The following is an 18,170-nucleotide window of genomic DNA, read 5'->3' as shown; positions in this document are numbered from 1 at the left end:
CCCTCTGTTAACTTTGTTCCAAAGGATCATAGTGAAACCAGTGTTGGTGTTTTTTGTTTTTGACATGATATGGAAGATGAAATGAACCATAAAGAATTTCTCAAGTGTTTTAAACCAAAATTTATACAAATACTCTTGAACTTTACTGGGCTAATATAGATCTTTCCCCTCTTGTTCTTCATGATATCACTGAGAGAAGTAAACCCTCTATGAGGTTTTAGAGCCATACACTTGTCTATACTTGACATGGTTGGTTTATCTAGAACAAAGATGGTTTTGGGAATGTAGCCAATAAACGATATGGCTCTCTGACTTATTTAACTTCATGTGTTCATGTGTGTTTTTATTCTTTCTACCACTTCTCTAGACAGTTCCTATTGGACTGTCTTATTTTAGACTAATAAGTGAATTAAATACATTTTGTATATGTAAGAGAGAGAGAGAAGAGAAAAAAGAAGGGAGAGGGAGCAAGAATAGGAAGGGAGAGATAAGGAAGAGAGGGAGGAGAGAGAAAGGGATAAAAATATATGTGGGAAGGAGGAGGAGGAAGTGCAATTGGTGGTATAGGTATAACTTAACTAAGCAGGGTGAACTTAAGGTTTCTAAACCCAATATACTGAGTTTCTTTACCTTTAAAGAACTGTTACAGAAATTACTGGTACGTTATTGAAAATTGTAATACTTTATAAGAAAATATTATAGAGGCTTCCTCTCTTTCCTTGTCCTCTTTTTCTTCTACTCCCTCCCTCCTTCTCTTCCTTCCTTAACAATGAATTGATGTAATGGATCAAATATTTAAAGGAATCAACAAGTTCTAATTAGCAAAATAAGTATATATTTGTATGATACTAAAGTATATGCATTATATAATTTTCCTTATAAACTGATCTAGTTAGGAGAAATAATTTTTATTGCTTTTAACTTTCTTAAAATTGATAGTATTAAGATATGTCTTTTTGAATATTATAAACTAGCCAACAGTTATTACATATGCATTATATTTTTAATTGGCTAAGTTTATCTCTACTGTTTATGTAAGAAACATATTTTAAAGTTTAACCTAGATTTATTCTGCATCTTGAATCTTTTTCTTTCTTCATTGTTACATGTGATAGATATGAAAAAAGAGCTAGACTTTATGTAATTTTAAACAATATCCCCATTGAGCCAAGTGTTTATTTATTGTTGAATTTATTAAAATATGAAATTTTCATAACACAGATTTTTATTTGGTGTTTATTTAGTATATTTTTATCAAAGTAGAGAGGAGACTCTCTCACTGATGACATATCACCATGGTGGAAAGTGGGAATGGGTGTGAACTCTCACTAAGCCCATTTCTAGGTGTTATTCTTGTCTGCTCTGGATGAGCTGAAACTGCAGTACTTCAAATCCCCATATTCACTGCTCTTTTGCTTTATTATATTGCTTCCTAACTTTCTCATTCCTGTCTCTTCACATTTTTATACATTTCAGTTTTATCAACAGACAACTCTTCTGTTTCTCTGTTAGAGATTTTTTTCCCTCACCAGTTGTTTTTCATTCAGGATTCTGTCATCTACACTAGTAACTTGATTTGCTCCCAACTGAGCCCTTAGGACAATCTTTGACATATTTTAATTTGTGAAAATTTAGAACCAATCCAAGATAAATTGTATTCTATGATATGATGCAAGATAATAGTGTGTTGTAAGGATCTATTTCAACATCTTCTTGAATTGATCTGATATGATTTCATGTTGGATTACTGTAAGAAATAAAAGTTAATGATAATTATGTCCCTCCCTGTGTTTTCAGTGGAAAGTTGCTGGTAGTTTTATTTATTTATTTTTTTGGGGTGGGGGGGAGAGTTCCTGTCTCCCTGGGTAGAGTGCAGTGGAATCGTCAAGCTCACTGCAATCTCAAACTCATGGGCTGAAGTGATCCTCTGGCCTCAGCCTCCCTGGGGACAATGAGTGCGCACCACCACACCCTGCTAATTTTTTTCTATGTTTGGTAGAGACCACCGAGTCTTGCTCTTGCTCAGGCTGTTCTTGAACTCCTGAGCTCAAATGATCTTTCCACCTCAGCCTCCCAAAGTGCTGGGATTACAGGCATGAGCCACCCCACCTAGCCAGAAAGTTGCTGTTTTGAGGATAAAGTATACTTCAAAATTTTTTAGTACATGGAGTTTTCTTTTTTGAACAGTTTTTTATTCTCCTAATTGTAATTAAATATTTGAAAGAAATTAGTGCCTTTGATACTTTAAGAGAGATGCTGATTTTGTGTTTTTAAAAAATTCTATTATCTTCAGTGCTTCTTTTAAACTGGTATAGAAGTCTGCTTGATGTTTTTAATTTAGATGACACTTTGTTTCCTTTGAATTCATTTTTGCAACTGTTCTCAGACATGTGATGGAGGATGTATAAACAGATTTTACTGCATACTAAAAGTTAAATACTATATTTTTCCTAGTTATATGTTTTGACATTGTATCTTAAAGGGAAGCTGAAGAATGTTGCATAATTAGAATTATGACATATATTGCCATATATCTCATAGGTACCCTTGATACTGAGATTATTGCTTCCTGGGGTCACAGTCTTAATTAATGTCTTTGCTTTTGCTTGGATCTATACTTCAGAAAAGTGACATTTCTGTTTTTCTTTCTTCTCTATGGGAAAAGGACCTTAGAACTCTTCTGTTTATTCTTTCTTCATTTAAAGTTTTCTTCTTACATTATTTATTTCCTGCACTTTGTGGCTTAATTTTTTTTTTTATAGTATCTCACTAATTTACATTTGACTTTCCTTATCTGGACATATACTCTTTCTATCTCTAGCTTTCCTTAAGTTCTTTTTTTTTTTTTTTTTTTTTTTTTTTTTTTTTTTGACAGAGTCTCACTTTGTTGTCCAGGCTAGAGTGAGTGCCGTGGCGTCAGCCTAGCTCACAGCAACCTCAAACTCCTGGGCTCGAGTGATCCTTCTGCCTCAGCCTCCCGAGTAGCTGGGACTACAGGCATGTGCCACTATGCCCGGCTAATTTTTTATATATATATATATCAGTTGGCCAATTAATTTCTTTCTGTTTATAGTAGAGACAGGGTCTCGCTCTTGCTCAGGCTGGTTTTGAACTCCTGACCTTGAGCAATCCGCCCGCCTCGGCCTCCCAAGAGCTAGGATTACAGGCGTGAGCCACAGCGCCCGGCCTTCCTTAAGTTCTTGAAATAATTTTTTTCAGAATCATTAAAGGGGAAAATATGTACAGGCATACCTCAGATATATTGCGGGTTTGTTCCAGACCACCGCAATGAAGCAAATATCTTAATAATGTAAGTCACGCAAATGTTTTGGTTTCCTAGTGAATATAAAAGTTATGTTTACATTATACTATAGTCTACTAAGTTTGCAACAGCATTATGTCTTAAAAAATGTAAATTCCTTAAAGAATACTTTATTGCTAAAAAATGCTAGTAATCATCTGAACATTCAGCAAATGTAATCTTTTTGCTGGTGAAGAGTCTGGCCTCAGTGTTGATGGCTGCTGACTGATTGGGGTGGTGTTTGCTAAAGATTAGAGTAGCTGAGGAAATTTCTTAAAGTAAGACAACAATGAAGTTTGCCCCATCAATTGACTCTTCCTTTCACAAAAGATTTCTTTGTAGCATGCGATGCTGTTTGATTGCATTATACCCACAGTAGAACCTCTTTCAAAACTGGAGTCAATTCTCTCAAACCCTGCTACTCGTTTATCAGCTAAGTTTATGTAATATTCTAAATCCTTTATTGTCATTTCAACAATGTTCACAGCATCTTCACCAGGAATAGATTCTGTCTCAAGAAGTCATTTTCTTTACTTATCCATAAGAAGCAATTCTTTATCCATTCTAGTTTTATCCTGAGGTTGTAGCAATTCAGTCACATCTATTTCTGATTCTAGTTTTCTTGCTATTTGCACCCCATCTGCAGTTACTTCCTCCATGGAAGACTTGAATCCCTCAATGTCATCTAGAAGGATTGAAATAAACTTCTTCTAAACTCCTGTTAATGTTGATATTTTGACTTCCCACAAATCATGGCCTCTAGAATGGTGAATCCTCTCCAGAAGGTTTTCAATTTACTTTGCTTAGCTCTATCAGAGAAATCACTATATATGGCATGATAACTTTACACAATGTATTTCTTACATAGTAAGACTTGAAGGGTGAAATTCCTCCTTGATCTGCAGCCTGCAGAATGGATGTTGTGTTAGCAGGCATGAAAACAACATTACTCTCTTTGTATATCTTTATCAGAACTCTTGGGGGTGACTAGGGTGTGTTGTCATGAGGAGTTATATTTTAAAAGGAATCTTTCTTTCTGAGCAGTAGTTCTCAATAGTAGGCTTAAAATATTCAGTAAATCATGTTGTAAACAGATGTGCCATCACCTAGGCTTTGTTGTTCCATTTATAGAGCACAAGTAGAGTAGATTTAGCATATTTCTTAGGTGACTTAGGATTTTTAGAATGGTAAATGAATATTGGCTACAACATAAAGTCACTAGCTGCGTTAGCATCTAAGAAGAGAGTCAGCTTGTCCTTGGAAGCTTTGAAGCCAGGCATTGACTTTTCCTCTCTAGCTGTGAAAGTCCTAGATGGTGTCTTCTTCTAATATAATCCTGTCCAAATTGAAAATCTGTTGTTTAATGTAGTCATCTTTATCAATTATCTTAGCTAGGTCTTCTGGATAACTTGTTGTAGCTTCTACATCAGCACTTAGTACTTCACCTTATGCTTTCATGTTATGGAGATTGCTTTCTTCCTTAAACCTCATGAACCAATTTCTGCTAGCTTCCAACTTTTATTCTGTAACTTCTTCACCTTTTTCAGCCTTCACAGAATTGAAGAGCATTAGGACCTTCCTCTGGATTAGGCTTTGGCTTAAGGGAATGTTATGGTTGGTTTGATCTTCTATCCAGACCACTAAGACTTTCTTTATATTGGCGATCAGTCTGTTTTGGTTTCTTATCATTCATGTGTTCTCTGGAGTAGCTCTTTTAATTTTCTTTAAAAACTTTTCCTTTGCATTCACAAGTTGGCTAACTGGCACAAGAAGCTTAGCTTAGGACCATCTAGGTTTTCAGTGTGCCTTCCTAATTAAGCTTAATCATTTCTAGCTTTTGAGAGTGAGAAATATGTGACTATTCCTTTCACTTGAACACTTAGAGGCCATTGTAGAGTTATTAAATGGCCTAATTTCAGTATTGTTATTTTTCAGGGAATAGGGAGGCTCAAGGAGAGGGAGAGAAATAGAGGGATGGCTGGTCAGTGGAACAGTCAGAACACACACATTTATCAATTAAGTATATCTTCTTATATGGGCTTGGTTTGTGGCACTCCAAAACAATTACAATAGTAACATCAAAGTTCACTGGTCACAGTTCATTATAGCAGATAAAATAATAATAAAAAAGTTTGAAATATTAGGAGAATTACCAAAATGTGACACAAAGACATGAAATGAGCACATGATTTTGGGAAAATGGTGCCAACAGACCTGCTTGATGCAGGGTAGTCACAAATCTTCAATTTGTGAAAAGCAAAGTGCAATAAAGTGAAACACAGAAAAATGCTGTATACTTTGTACCTGAATTTATTGAGTGCACCTGTGTGACTATTTTATTCCTTTTGCATACATTTTACCAAGTTTGTGTTTGATCTTTCATGTTTGCCATTCCAGTACTATAACCAGCTATTTTTTCCATTTCACAAAACTTCATTTTTTTCCCCATAGCCAATAAACGTCAAAAGAGTTAGGTACTGGATCTTCCTGGGGGTGCAATGAGAAAAAACGGTTTTTAAACTTTTGTAATTCTGTAAGTCAAAGTAAAGTAGATAATTTATCAAAAAAATTTTTAGAGTTAAAATTCCCCACAATGGTCATTATGACCTTTGTTGAGAGGGTTATGGGAAAGCATGAAGCCACAGACTCTTGATGTTGGAAAATATTCATTAATCCATGAGGCATAAAGAGAGCACATTCTGGAGTGAGAAATAGAATACTTTTTATGTTCAACTACTGATTAGGAATAAGCTATGAAGCAAACAATAGGCATATAGATAAAATGATGATAATTGATTTTATTTAATACATCCTGTGTATTGGGAAAATGTGCAAATCATATGCTTACGATTTGATACTGTAAAATGAGTGAACTGCTAGGTTTCTGGAAGACTGCTTAGGTGTTCTATTTATAATAGAATATTTGATCTTTCTTTTAGGCCTATTATTGGTTACCTTTTTGAATAGAAGAATCTAATCAGTGAGATGTACATGAAACATTGGATTAAGGCATTCAATTCATGTCAGGCCTTTGTCAAGAAATAAATCCCTTATTATTCTGTAATAATTTATTCACTAAACTATAAAAATATGATTCTTTCTTAATTATTGTCTTTTTATGCTTATTTTTTAATTCTTACTGTGTTACTATGTTCATGATTATAAAATATTTTTTAGCATAAGGGTGATATATATAACATCTTTTTCTTGGAGGAATGGGACCTGTTTTGCAGCAACAAATTCTGCTCAGGAATTTGTAGCAGTCAAGACAGGAGGATCTCTGTATCCTCAATGTAGGTTGCTTTGTCAGCAAAGGATCATGAGTTTTACCCAGTCTCTTGTGTCCAGTCGTTCTGAATTCCAACTAGTAAGCTTTCTTCAAGGGTTCAATTTTTTGTAAATTTTTCAAAGCTATTTCAAGAATTATGGCCAAATCACCTTTATTATGAAACAATTCTCCTGACCCCATTTATTTTAGGTTGTAAGATCAAGAAGAATGATGTATTATAAAGTAGAAAATCCTGTGAAAATGAATTATAAAATTGAAACATTCAAAGATTATGGGTAAGATTTTGTATTCTATTTCTTCTGATGATACTGTTTTGCTAGGTACTGAGGCCTTGGTCTGTAAATTTAGGTATGTAAGAACTATCCATTTATTTTCTATAATTCAACTTCATTTCTGACTCTTAGTCAATGAGCAGTGGACAAAATAACTCCAATTCTTTTTGAGGCTTTCCCCCTTTCCCTGGGGTTAAGACAGGGTTTCAGCTGAAATGTGGGTGTACTCTGCTCATTGATCATCTATATGCAATAGCTTACCTCTGAGGTATGAGTTGTTGTGTCTAGACAGATCTTTCTGGTCTAACAGAGATTTGCTACTTCCAAGTCATGAATTTTCTTTTTTACTAGAATTTCTATGTTTCTTTTGCCTAAATGCATTATGCTGCCATTCCTCTCTGGGGTATTGATATGCCTTCCTGGTAATACCACCTGTAAGCAGAGCTATGATCCCTGCTGCCTTGAGATCCAAAGACTTTTCTCAGTTTTCCTCAGCTGGAAAAATCTCTTTCTAGACTGAGAGAGGCTAGGAGAAGTGTCTGTCTATACTTGAGACTGTCTCTTTCATTTCTGTGACAAACTCTTCTTTTATTCTGAGGGCTTAGGGTTTTGAAAGCAAAACTGGAATTACTTAAAAATCCCTTCTATCCTGGCATATACCTCCCTGAGGCAATAAAGTACAGAACCAGTTGCCTACCTGAATGAGAAGAAAGGAAATGGGAAAATTTAGGGAGAAGAAAAAAAAATATCTCAAAGTGCCAATCTCCCACATAGACAATAGAGTTTATATGCTTTCTGACGATCATGCCTCCAGGTGACCTTGTGGAAATCATGTAATCCTCTGAACTTCAGTTTCATTTATTAAAAAAGTTTAATACCTTTTTTCCTTACTACATGTTTCTTTTTTTCATCAAATAAGATAACGTATATGAACTTGACTTTTACAAAGCTAGTTAGTGATAGAATTAGAGTCAGAAGCTTGTCCAAAGTTTTTTTTCACTGTATGAGTGTGGTATTCCCTGAACAAATGAATGGCATCATGGTGCAGTGGAGGAGAGCTTGGGGCTGGAATCGAATCATTACCATTAGCTGGCTAAGGTGTCTAAAGAAAACAGATTGCCCTTCAAATTCCTCATCTTAAAATATGAGTATACTAATCATACTTCTTAAGGGATTATTGTGAGGATCAAATCAAGATACCTAGACCTAATCTATGTAAATATTGATTTATAAATAGGAAAGTGCTACACAAATGCTTATCATCAGAATAGTGGTGTGGGCTTTTTTTTTTTTTTTTTGGTCCAAGGAGAAGAAAAGTGTTCAAAGGCAGTCTCCTTCCATTAGTGGTTTCGATTCAGTTTCCTAGTCAGTTTCTGGAGCAAACCTGCCCAGATATGGCAATGATACATCTGGTCACAGATAGAAATGCCATACTGTGCTTTTTCTTTTTTTTTTTTTAACATTTCTTATGTGTATTATTTCTCTTATAAAGATGCTAATGTAATTTGTAAACCATCTAATATATACCAAATGATTTTAGTCTTCAGGTTTGTTTTGAGTCTGGCCACTACTAAAATTCCAAGTTTCATTTATTTTTTCTATTAATAGTTTGTTATACTGGAACAATGCATATTTCAATATTTAGCTGAAGGTGCAATTTGCTATCTTCTTCCTTTCTATTTGCTTCTCCTTAGCCTTGCATTTTTCCCATACTTCCCTTCAACTATTCTATAGAAAATTTGAAAGCATGGCTTACTTTAAAGGAGCAATATAAATCCACCATTTTATACTTAATATCTTCCTGTTTTGACAGAGGAAATATCCTAACAGGTGTTTGTTGCAGTATATTAAAAAATTACTTTAGGGAGGGTAAAGTATAATTGCTAAGGACAATGACAGAAAGAAATATGGAAAAAAGAAAGACAGTAATCCTTTCCTAGTAAGTCAGGTTACAATATGACATAATACTTAAAAATATGGGCTTTGGGCTGGGCGCAGTGACTCATGCCTGTAATCCTAGCACTCTGGGTGGCCAAGGCGGGCAGATTGCTCAAGGTTGGGAGTTCCAAACCAGCCTGAGCAAGAGCGAGACCCCATCTCTACTATAAATAGAAAGAAATTTATTGGTCAACTAATATATATAGAAAAAATTAGCCAGGCATGGTGGCACATGCCTGTAGTTGCAGCTACTCAGGAGACTGAGGCAGCAGGATTGCTTGAGCCCAGGAGTTTGAGGTTGCTGTGAGCTAGGCTGACGCCATGGCACTCACTCTAGCCTGGGCAACAAAGTGAGACTCTGTCTCAAAAAAAAAAAAAAAAAAAAAGTATAGGCTTTGGTGCCTGATAGACCAGAGTTTGGATCCTGGTTCCAGCACTTACTGGTTGTGTAGCCTTGGTCAAATGTATTTTATTTCTCTCATTTTAAAATTTCCTCATTTTCAAAATGCATATAATAATATTTCTTAGGATTCTCGTGAAGATTAAATAAGATAATCTGTGCAGAATGCTTAGCATTGCTCAATAAATTTTAGCTTATATTAGTAATAAAATGATACTTTTGTTGTATCATCTAGAACTGTAAATTTTAATATTAAGAACTTCTTTTTAAATGCCTGGTATAACAATAACTTTTCTATTGTATTAATTATTTTATTATTTTCATATGAATATCCTTGAATTGCAAAAAACAAAAACAATAATATCAATAGTAAGAATTAAGCATATGTAAATCCTTCTTAATAAAATTTTTTATTTTCTAGCCATAATATCTAATAAGTAAAAAAAAATTATGACTATTCAATTTTCCATATATTTATTAAAAGTGCTATGAAAGAAAATCTAATTGGTGTTTCTCATTTTAATTGATATATTTCAATCTGTAAAGTAATTTCTCTAAAACCGAAAAATGGTCATGCTTCCCTTTATTTAAAAATCTTCTACGACTTTTCATTCCTCATTGTGTATAAGGCCAAACTTTTTAACATGGTATATATGGCATCAACCTACTCATCTGCTCCCATGGTATCTGGTACCTTATCATAGCATTATTACACACTATTTTAATATTTTACTTTGTTGAAATTTCCTAGTCAATTATCTTTACTGCCAAACTAAGATTTCTGTGAGGGTAGACTATTGCCTATCTTGCCCAATTCTGAGTTCCCAGTGTTTGGAGCAAAGTAAGATACTTAATAAATACTTGGTTAATGAATGAAAGAACTTATTTTCTCTATCTACCAAACTTATAAAGGTAGGGCCATTTTTACTTATATGTTATGAATACGACTTTTAATTAACACATGCGAAAATTAATGATTCAACATTTATCCCTAGATTCTAAAATTTAGTGATACCATTTATGTCAGATTGGTCAAGTTTTATTTTATTTTTTCCATAGAAATATGCTCAACTCTATTTCTGAAGGTTTAAGAGTGGTATTGTGGAGAGAACACTATACTTGGAATCAAAAGCTTTAGAATTAAGTTCCAAATCTGTTATTTGGTAACACTGTGATATTGGACAAGCCTCTGTGAATTGCAGTTTCAGGTAAAATAGGCATAACTTCTCAGTGGTGAGAATCAGATAAGATAATGCATGTAAAGGTTATTTTTAAACTGTAAAAATGTTTAATAAATTTATATAAAGGAATTTCATTATTTTAAATGCTTTGTTCTCTAAGATTTATTTGCCTATTAAATTCACCTTTTCCTCTAGTAGTAACAAAGACTACTATTTTGATCTTAGTTTTCCTAATGATACCACTGTGTGTTCTATAATTCCTACTTTTTTAAAGCTGTGATTTTATGTATCCTCCTTTTTTCCCCCTTAAAAGTTCATTTGTTAGCACTATTCTCAATCACTGTTTCAAATTTACATTACCCATCCCAAATTATTTATAACTTTCTGGCAATGCTATTCTTAGATCAGGTACAATTGAATTGAACATTAATTAACAGACACATGATTACCTACAATTCCAGTTATGTAACAGTCAGTATATCCTTTGGTTGCATATTTCATGCAAAAATTTCTTATTTTAAAAAATGATTCCTCCACTTCCATTTCCTTCTGTGCCCGCCCTTAGGTAATATAAATTTAGTTTGATTCTTTCAGTTGATCAGGAGTTATATGAAAGTAGATTTCCTTTAATGAAGAAAATAGAACTGAGGTCATTATATGGGTAATTCAGGTGAAAAATTCTCCACTTATACTTGGTTATTTGAAGATCAGTTAAAATGTTAGTCTTGACTTGCTTGGATAATTATCTCAACTTTCTACTTTATTCAACTTACGGAGATCTGGCTAGGGATTTTTGACTTGTATGACAGGATCCTTGTCATTTTGTCTTTTTTATTTAATTTATCATGTTTGCATTGGTGTCTAGTTTTAGATTACCCACAAGCTCAAACTTTCATTAACCGGAAATAAGGATTTCAGTAGAGAGAGAAGACCATAATAGAGTTGACACCAGGTGGTGATCATTATCAATAATCAAAAGAAACATAAAAAGGCAGCCACAATTCCAGCACTAGATGCTGGTGTACAAAAGCTTAAGTTGTCTAAAAGGGACCTTATCATATTTGACCTTTTGTTTTTTCTTATTTGTTTCTTTATTTTTTAGAGACATGCTCTTACTCTGTCACCCATGCTGGAGTGCAGTGTTGCAATCATAGCTCACTGCAGCCTCAAACTCCTGGGCTCAAGCAACCCTCTTGCCTCAGCTTCCTGGGTAGCTGGGACTATAGGTGTGTGCCACCACACTGGGCTAATTTTTCATATTTTGTAGAGATGGGATTTTGCTATGTTGCTCAAGCTTGTCTCAAACTTCTGGCCTTAAGTGATTTTCCCACCTTGGCCTCCCAAAGTGCTGAGATTACAGGTGTGAGCCACTGCACCTGGTCCATTTTGTTTTTATATGACAGATTTTTCTCAAACCAAGGTGAGGGGAATAATAAGCTCTTCTGATTCAGAGAACATCTTGCTGCTTTGAATCAATATGATATTCTCCCTAGGTAATCACTCAACATTAATGAGTGAAAGTCTCCTTACTTAGCTAATTATTTTATAGTTGTGATTATGGGAATGCTACTAATGCATTTTTGAGAATTGCCCTTCAAAATAATAAAAGACTAAAATAAGTAAATACTTCCAAAAATGCCACAGAAGTAAAAAAAAAAGCTTCAAAGTTATAATTGTGAAAAAGAGAGATAAAAGAAAAAGGTATCTGGAACTTAGTAGGTTTTCAAAAAATATCTGTTTAACAAATAAGGAAATGAAAAAAACTAAAGCCTTAGACACTAGAAATAATCATGTGATTAGAGCCCCCAAACACATATAAGTAGTAAGGGAGGCATAGTTTAATATGATATTACATTAGCAAATAGTGGGTAGAAATGAGTTAGAAAGTGAGGTCAGTAAGCCACTATCAATTCAGGGAAACTGCTGATTGTTTAATTATTGACAAAATGGGGATTAAAATATTTGTCCCTGATTTAGAGTTGTTAAAACTATTATGCAAGTAAGGTTTGAAAGTATTTTTAAAAATTAAAGTTCTATTCAAATATATTAGCACATGTTCATGCCACCATTCTTTTTTTTTTTTTTTTTTTATTTAATTTTTTTTTGAGATAGAGTCTTGCTTTGTTGCCCAGCCTAGCTCACAGCAACCTCAAACTCCTGGGCTCAAGTAATCCTGCTGCCTCAGCCTCCTGAGTAGCTGGGACTACAGGCATGCGCCACCATGCCTGGCTAATTTTTTCTATATGTATTAGTTGGCCAATTAATTTCTTTCTATTTATAGTAGAGACGGGGTCTCGCTCATGCTCAGGCTGGTTTCGAACTCCAGACCTAGAGCAATACGCCCACCTCGGCCTCCCAGAGTGCTAGGAATACAGGTGTGAGCCACCGCGCCCGGCCTATTCTTTCCTAATATATCTTATTTTGAAATTGAAGAGAGCTCCTGGTTCATCTACATTCATTTTTATATTTCTAACCTTCTTAGGTGAAAGATAAATACTACACAATGCCCTCCTGCATCCATTATTGCCTAATTGAGATTCTTACTTCTTTCAAGAGGCTAAGCTTGAGGTTTACTATATTGGAGTATTGAGGAAGGCCTCACTACTAAGATGACAGACATATAAGCAGAGATATGAAAGAAGTGAAGATGTAAGCTTTATGGATATCAAGGGAAGAATGCTTTAGGCAGAATAACAAGTATGGAGGCCTGAGGTAGGAGAGTTCCTGGTATATTTGAGAAACAGCAGAAACTACTATGGGTATAATATACTGAGCAAGAGGAGAGGTGTAAGAGCTGAAGTTAGAGAGGGGGGCTTTTGCTCTGAGAGGGGTGGGGAGTCACTGCAGGGTTTGAGTTGGAGGGACATAATCTGGTTTGTGACTTAAAAGGATCTTTCTGGCTGTTGTGTTTAGAAAAGACTCTAGGAAGGCAAAAGTTATAGCATGTAAACTAGTAGGAGGTTATTACAATAATGCAGGAGATAGATGATGGTGACCTGGACCAGGATGGTAGCACTGGAAGTGTGAGAAGTGTTAAGAGTCTGTATATAATTTGATGTTGGAGCACACAGGATTTACTGATGGATGAGATTTGGAGAATTAGAGGAGAAGAATGAATGATGACTCCAGGAACTTGGGCATGAATAATTGGAACATTGCAGGAGAAGCAGATTGAGGGTGGGTGGATAAGATCTAGAGTTCAGTTTTGACAAGTTAAGTTTGAGGTGCTTATTAGACATCATGTTGAGTACTTATTTGGATATGTGTATGGGATTTGAGGGAAAGTTCTGAGCTATAGATACAAATTTGAAAGTCTTGAGGTACTGATAATATTTAAAGTCAGGAGGTTGGATAAGATTATCTAGGAGATTGAATAATGTTACCTAGGGAGTAAAAATAAAGAGAAGTCTTAGGATATGAGAAATGAGGGGGAACTAGTAAAAGTGATTGAGAAAGGGCATCTGTGATATAGGAGGAGAACTTAGAAGAGAGTGCTGCCCTGGAAACAATGGTGTGCTGCAGCTGGCTCATAGTAGCTTGCAAGGTCCTATTACATTTTCAGCAAATTTGCAAGCTGGTTGTTAAATACAGCCACTGAAGAATTGTATATAAATGTAAATAAATTATATTAAAAATAAAAGTAATAAATACTCAACACTTATCAATTCCTAATTGTGTTTCATCTTGATACCATCTCTGCTCTTGAGGTTATTTAAATCTTTTATATTTGTGTGGTAGAAAAGCTACATAATGTGCTGCTGTGCATCTCTTTCCATATCTGTGTTCAGGGATGTCACATTGGTAGCTTGAGATTGGCCATGGTGGGAATATTTACACCTCAGAAATTGCAAATGCTACAAATTGGGGCTTGATTAATTGTTTTGCTGATAAGAAAGTAATAAAGAAAATGTTAATGACGCAAGTGCAAGTTAAAAGTAAATTGTGTCTGTAGCTGTTATATTGTGATTGGTATGGAAATTGAAGACATATTTGTCCACTATTAAAAAGTTATTATCTGGTTCAGCAAAGAAATCACATAATTGATGAAAGAGAGGTTTTCACATAAACCATCTTTGTGGTTTTATTTTCATCTTATTCATTAATGTAACAAAATATAATGATCAACCAACATTCATGTTGGAACTACTCATTCATCAATTATAACACTGAGTTGGCTGTGATTACAAAAATTTGGCAAAACCCAACAAAAATATTTTAAAAATACTTTATTTTAAAATACTTTAAAAATCAACTGACTAATGGAATTTACAACAAAACATTGCATATCTTATTATTTGTAGACTGGATGCTACACATCCTTGTATCAGTAAAATTTACAATAAACTCCTGTACACATATAGGCGCACACATTTTCTTTTTTATTGGAACCAGCTGTTAAACATTTACCAGCCCACCTCTTCTTGGAAGCCTAGTGAAGAAAGTGTTTTCAAGAGTGCAACAGATTCAAATGCTGCTGATAGATCAAGTGAGATGACTGAGAATTGGATTTAGTAACATGGTACTAATTGTGATAGATGTGGTAGATGGTACTAACTGGGATAGATTAACTAGAGTTGCCTAGTGAAATTACAGAAAAGTCTGATTAGAGTAATATCAAGAGAGAATGAAAGGAAAGTAACAGAAGGGAAGGCAGAATGTATGGGTACAGTTATAAGTAAGTCAGTGAATGTTATATCAGAAGCTTGTGAAAGTCTTCTGATTTTTCCATGAAATGGGAAATAATGTCATTAGCTGAGAATGGCCGTGGGAAAGAAGAGTTGGAAAGTTTAGGAGAAAGGAGGAGATATGAAATAAAGTACTCAGTAATATAAACTATTGTTATTATAACTGGTATTTAGGCTATTTTTGAAAGAGGTAGATAGGACAGGGAAGAGGGCTCTTAAAATTCAAAGACAATTATCACCACCTACATACAATGGGAGTGTCACTCTGGTGACTTTTTAAAGGATATTTTGTCATGTGAAGGATGAAGACATTATTCAAGAAGTCATAATATAACACAATATGTGTTAAGAATGCCTACAGTATTTGTGTAGGCAAAATGGTTTAGAAGAATGGGAGATTAATTTTAACTATTAGAGATGGCTTTATGGAAGAGAGAGCATTAGAGTTAGGTTAAACTAAGGGAAGGTAGATTTTCAGTTAATTTATTCATTGCTTTCTATGTGCTAGACAGTGCTAAGCATTGTGCATACATTGTCTTATTTAATCCTAATGCCTGTGAGGAAACTAAAGCTCAGAGGGATGAAGTAACTTGTTAAAGGTCATACACAGATAGTAGGTAAGATCTGGGTAGACCTAGATCTAGTTGACAACAAACCATTTTCAATATAGCACACTGATTCTAGGGGGAGACAGTGGTAAGGGGGAGGATATTCCAGTACAGCGAGGAGGAGCAAAGAAAAGAACAGAGGTGAGAAAAAGTAGAGAAAGAGGGTGTGTGTGTGTGTGTGTGTGTGTGTGTGTGTGTGTGTGTTTAGAGGGAAGTGGAATGAAAAGTGAGTAATCCAGTAAGACTTGGGCACTGTGTGTGTCCTTGCAGGCGGTAGAGTATATAGTGGGAAGTAAGGCCAAAAATACAGGTTGTAAATCACATCTAATCTGAACATCTGGCTGCATTACATTCTTTGTTTTGATTTGTTTTGCAATTGCGTATTCTTTTGGAAGACAAAACTGTAGAAATAAAAGTGGGATATTGCAATTAGGTGTTGAGTATAATTATCAATTTCATATGGTAGTTTATAGAATTTATGATTATTTTACTAAATTATTTTGTGTCATAAAATTAGGAACACAACTAAAGAATAGTTAATTAGCTTACTATTTTACTGAGACCATGAGATAGAATGTTAATTTCATGTTTTTCAGATACTGATCGAGCTTTACTATTACTGGAAGAATACTGCAAAAAATTGAGGAAACCAGAGGAGCAGCTGTTGAAAACTGCTGTTAAAAAGGTGATGGGTATCTTTAAGAGCAGCTTATTTCAAGCTTTGCTAGGTATGTATTACATTATTTATCATCTTAATGGTCAGAATTGGGCTTAATAGTTTGAATAATATGGTCAAAAAACCCAAAAAACCTGATGTTAACCAAGTTTCAAACTGGGATAATTTTCTTTAATAAGACGAAGAGATTTATTTTATGTTTCGTTTTTTTTTTCTTTTTCAAGGTTAACCTAAAAAAGAATTGCTATAAAATAGAAATAAAGTATAGGTTATTGAAAATTGTAAATATTGAAAGATGTTTTATATAGGAAGAGAAGTTTATACAGAAAAAACCTGAGTAATTTTTTACCAAAAATTGATGACAAATATGCTAAAGAAGGAAGTTGCATTACTCTAGAGAAGGAATTGTCTAACACAGAAATGATGGGTCACATTCACATTCTATTCAGAATCAAAGTTCTACTTTTATTCTCTTCTTAAAACAAAAATAAAACAAACTCTCTTTTCATCTTTCTTATTTCTCTTAGGAAAGTTTATAATTCATAATTAAAAAGTTTATTGATGAAAATCTCAATGCTTTGACATTCTTATCAATTTGTCATGAATCTAACCATATAATCGTCAACGTATGTTCTGTTTATTGTGAAGAAAGTCAAGGATATGGTTTATTTATATATATCTTTATACACCTATCTTTTGCATTTATGTAAATAGAAAGCTTTTCATTCTTTTTCATTGTATTTCAAGAGATAAAATAAACTAGCAAAAGCTATAAATAGATAAATACTTTCCCTAACAAAAACAACCAACTAACTAAACAATTAAAAACTCAATCAATTACACTACATATTTTACTGGGCATAAGTAGTACATTTTAAAGAAATAACTTAGTCTACTAAGTATTTCCATTGCTTTTTCAGGTCTGGTGATTATTTATATAAAATCTAAAAATAGGAATTTATAAAGCTTAATCATGAAAATATGTTTTCATTATAAATATCTACACTTTTTGATAAAACCCAACTTTATAATTTGAATATAATTTTAAAAGCCATTAAATTTTGAAAATTTGAAAATCAGTCTATTGAATAAAAATAGAAGTAAAAACCTTTATAGGATTATTTTGCCTGTGGATTAATTTTTAAAAAACTATTCTACTGTGGCTGGCAAACATTAATGACACAAATAACTATAATCATCTTAGCTAGTATTAAATAAAAACAACTCTAAATGGAGTCTTAGTGAATTTAAATAAACCCTGTCATTAGAGAATAGTATTTTAGAGAACATTTTTCAACTACAAATTCTCAACTAAAAATCAATAGTGTCATCTAGTTGATAATTAGTAAAAGACCATTAACTAAATGGCAATGTATCTAAATGGATTTGTATAATATGTTTAGTTAAGAGTGGCTAAGTCTTTTGAGAACTTGAGCTTTTTAGAACTTGACTTAGGAAGGGTATCGTTGGATGATTCAGATCTACTACATTTTGGTAATGTAATAATTTCATAACGTAACACCATAACTACCTAAAATAAAAAAACAAATGAGTGACAAAGAATTGCATTTTGCCATTATTTTAAGTGAATGATAGGTATCTTGGCTTAAAGCCTTTAGTGTAGTTTGAATTTTTCTAATAAAATGAGAGGCAACAATAATCTGTAAAAAGCTGTTATGTAAGTAATCCCAATGCCAAGCTTTGAATAGATAGATTTGCTTTGGCTGGCCTTTAAATGGAGCAACATTATACAATGAAGCATAACTTTCTACTGAATTCGATGTGGGTAGCTAAATACTGACTGCTGATTTATTATCATT

The 18,170-nt window shown here is 33.8% G+C and overlaps 1 protein-coding gene across 6 annotated transcripts in view; it reads left to right on the top strand.

The window, feature by feature from the left end:
- DLG2 (discs large MAGUK scaffold protein 2) overlaps positions 1-18,170 on the top strand; it is a 1,870,454-nt gene that overhangs the window by 2,473 nt on the left and 1,849,811 nt on the right. For all 6 annotated transcript variants that reach the window (XM_076002367.1, XM_076002386.1, XM_076002368.1 and 3 more), the window contains exon 2: positions 16,271-16,402. In XM_076002367.1, coding sequence (XP_075858482.1) covers positions 16,271-16,402 — 132 coding nt within the window. The remainder of the gene's footprint in view (positions 1-16,270; positions 16,403-18,170) is intronic.

Source organism: Microcebus murinus, chromosome 4, assembly GCF_040939455.1.
Source record: "Microcebus murinus isolate Inina chromosome 4, M.murinus_Inina_mat1.0, whole genome shotgun sequence".
NCBI classification, from domain to species: domain Eukaryota; kingdom Metazoa; phylum Chordata; class Mammalia; order Primates; family Cheirogaleidae; genus Microcebus; species Microcebus murinus.
The sequence above is the reverse complement of the archived record's forward strand: the minus strand, read 5'-3'. Positions and strand labels throughout refer to the sequence as shown.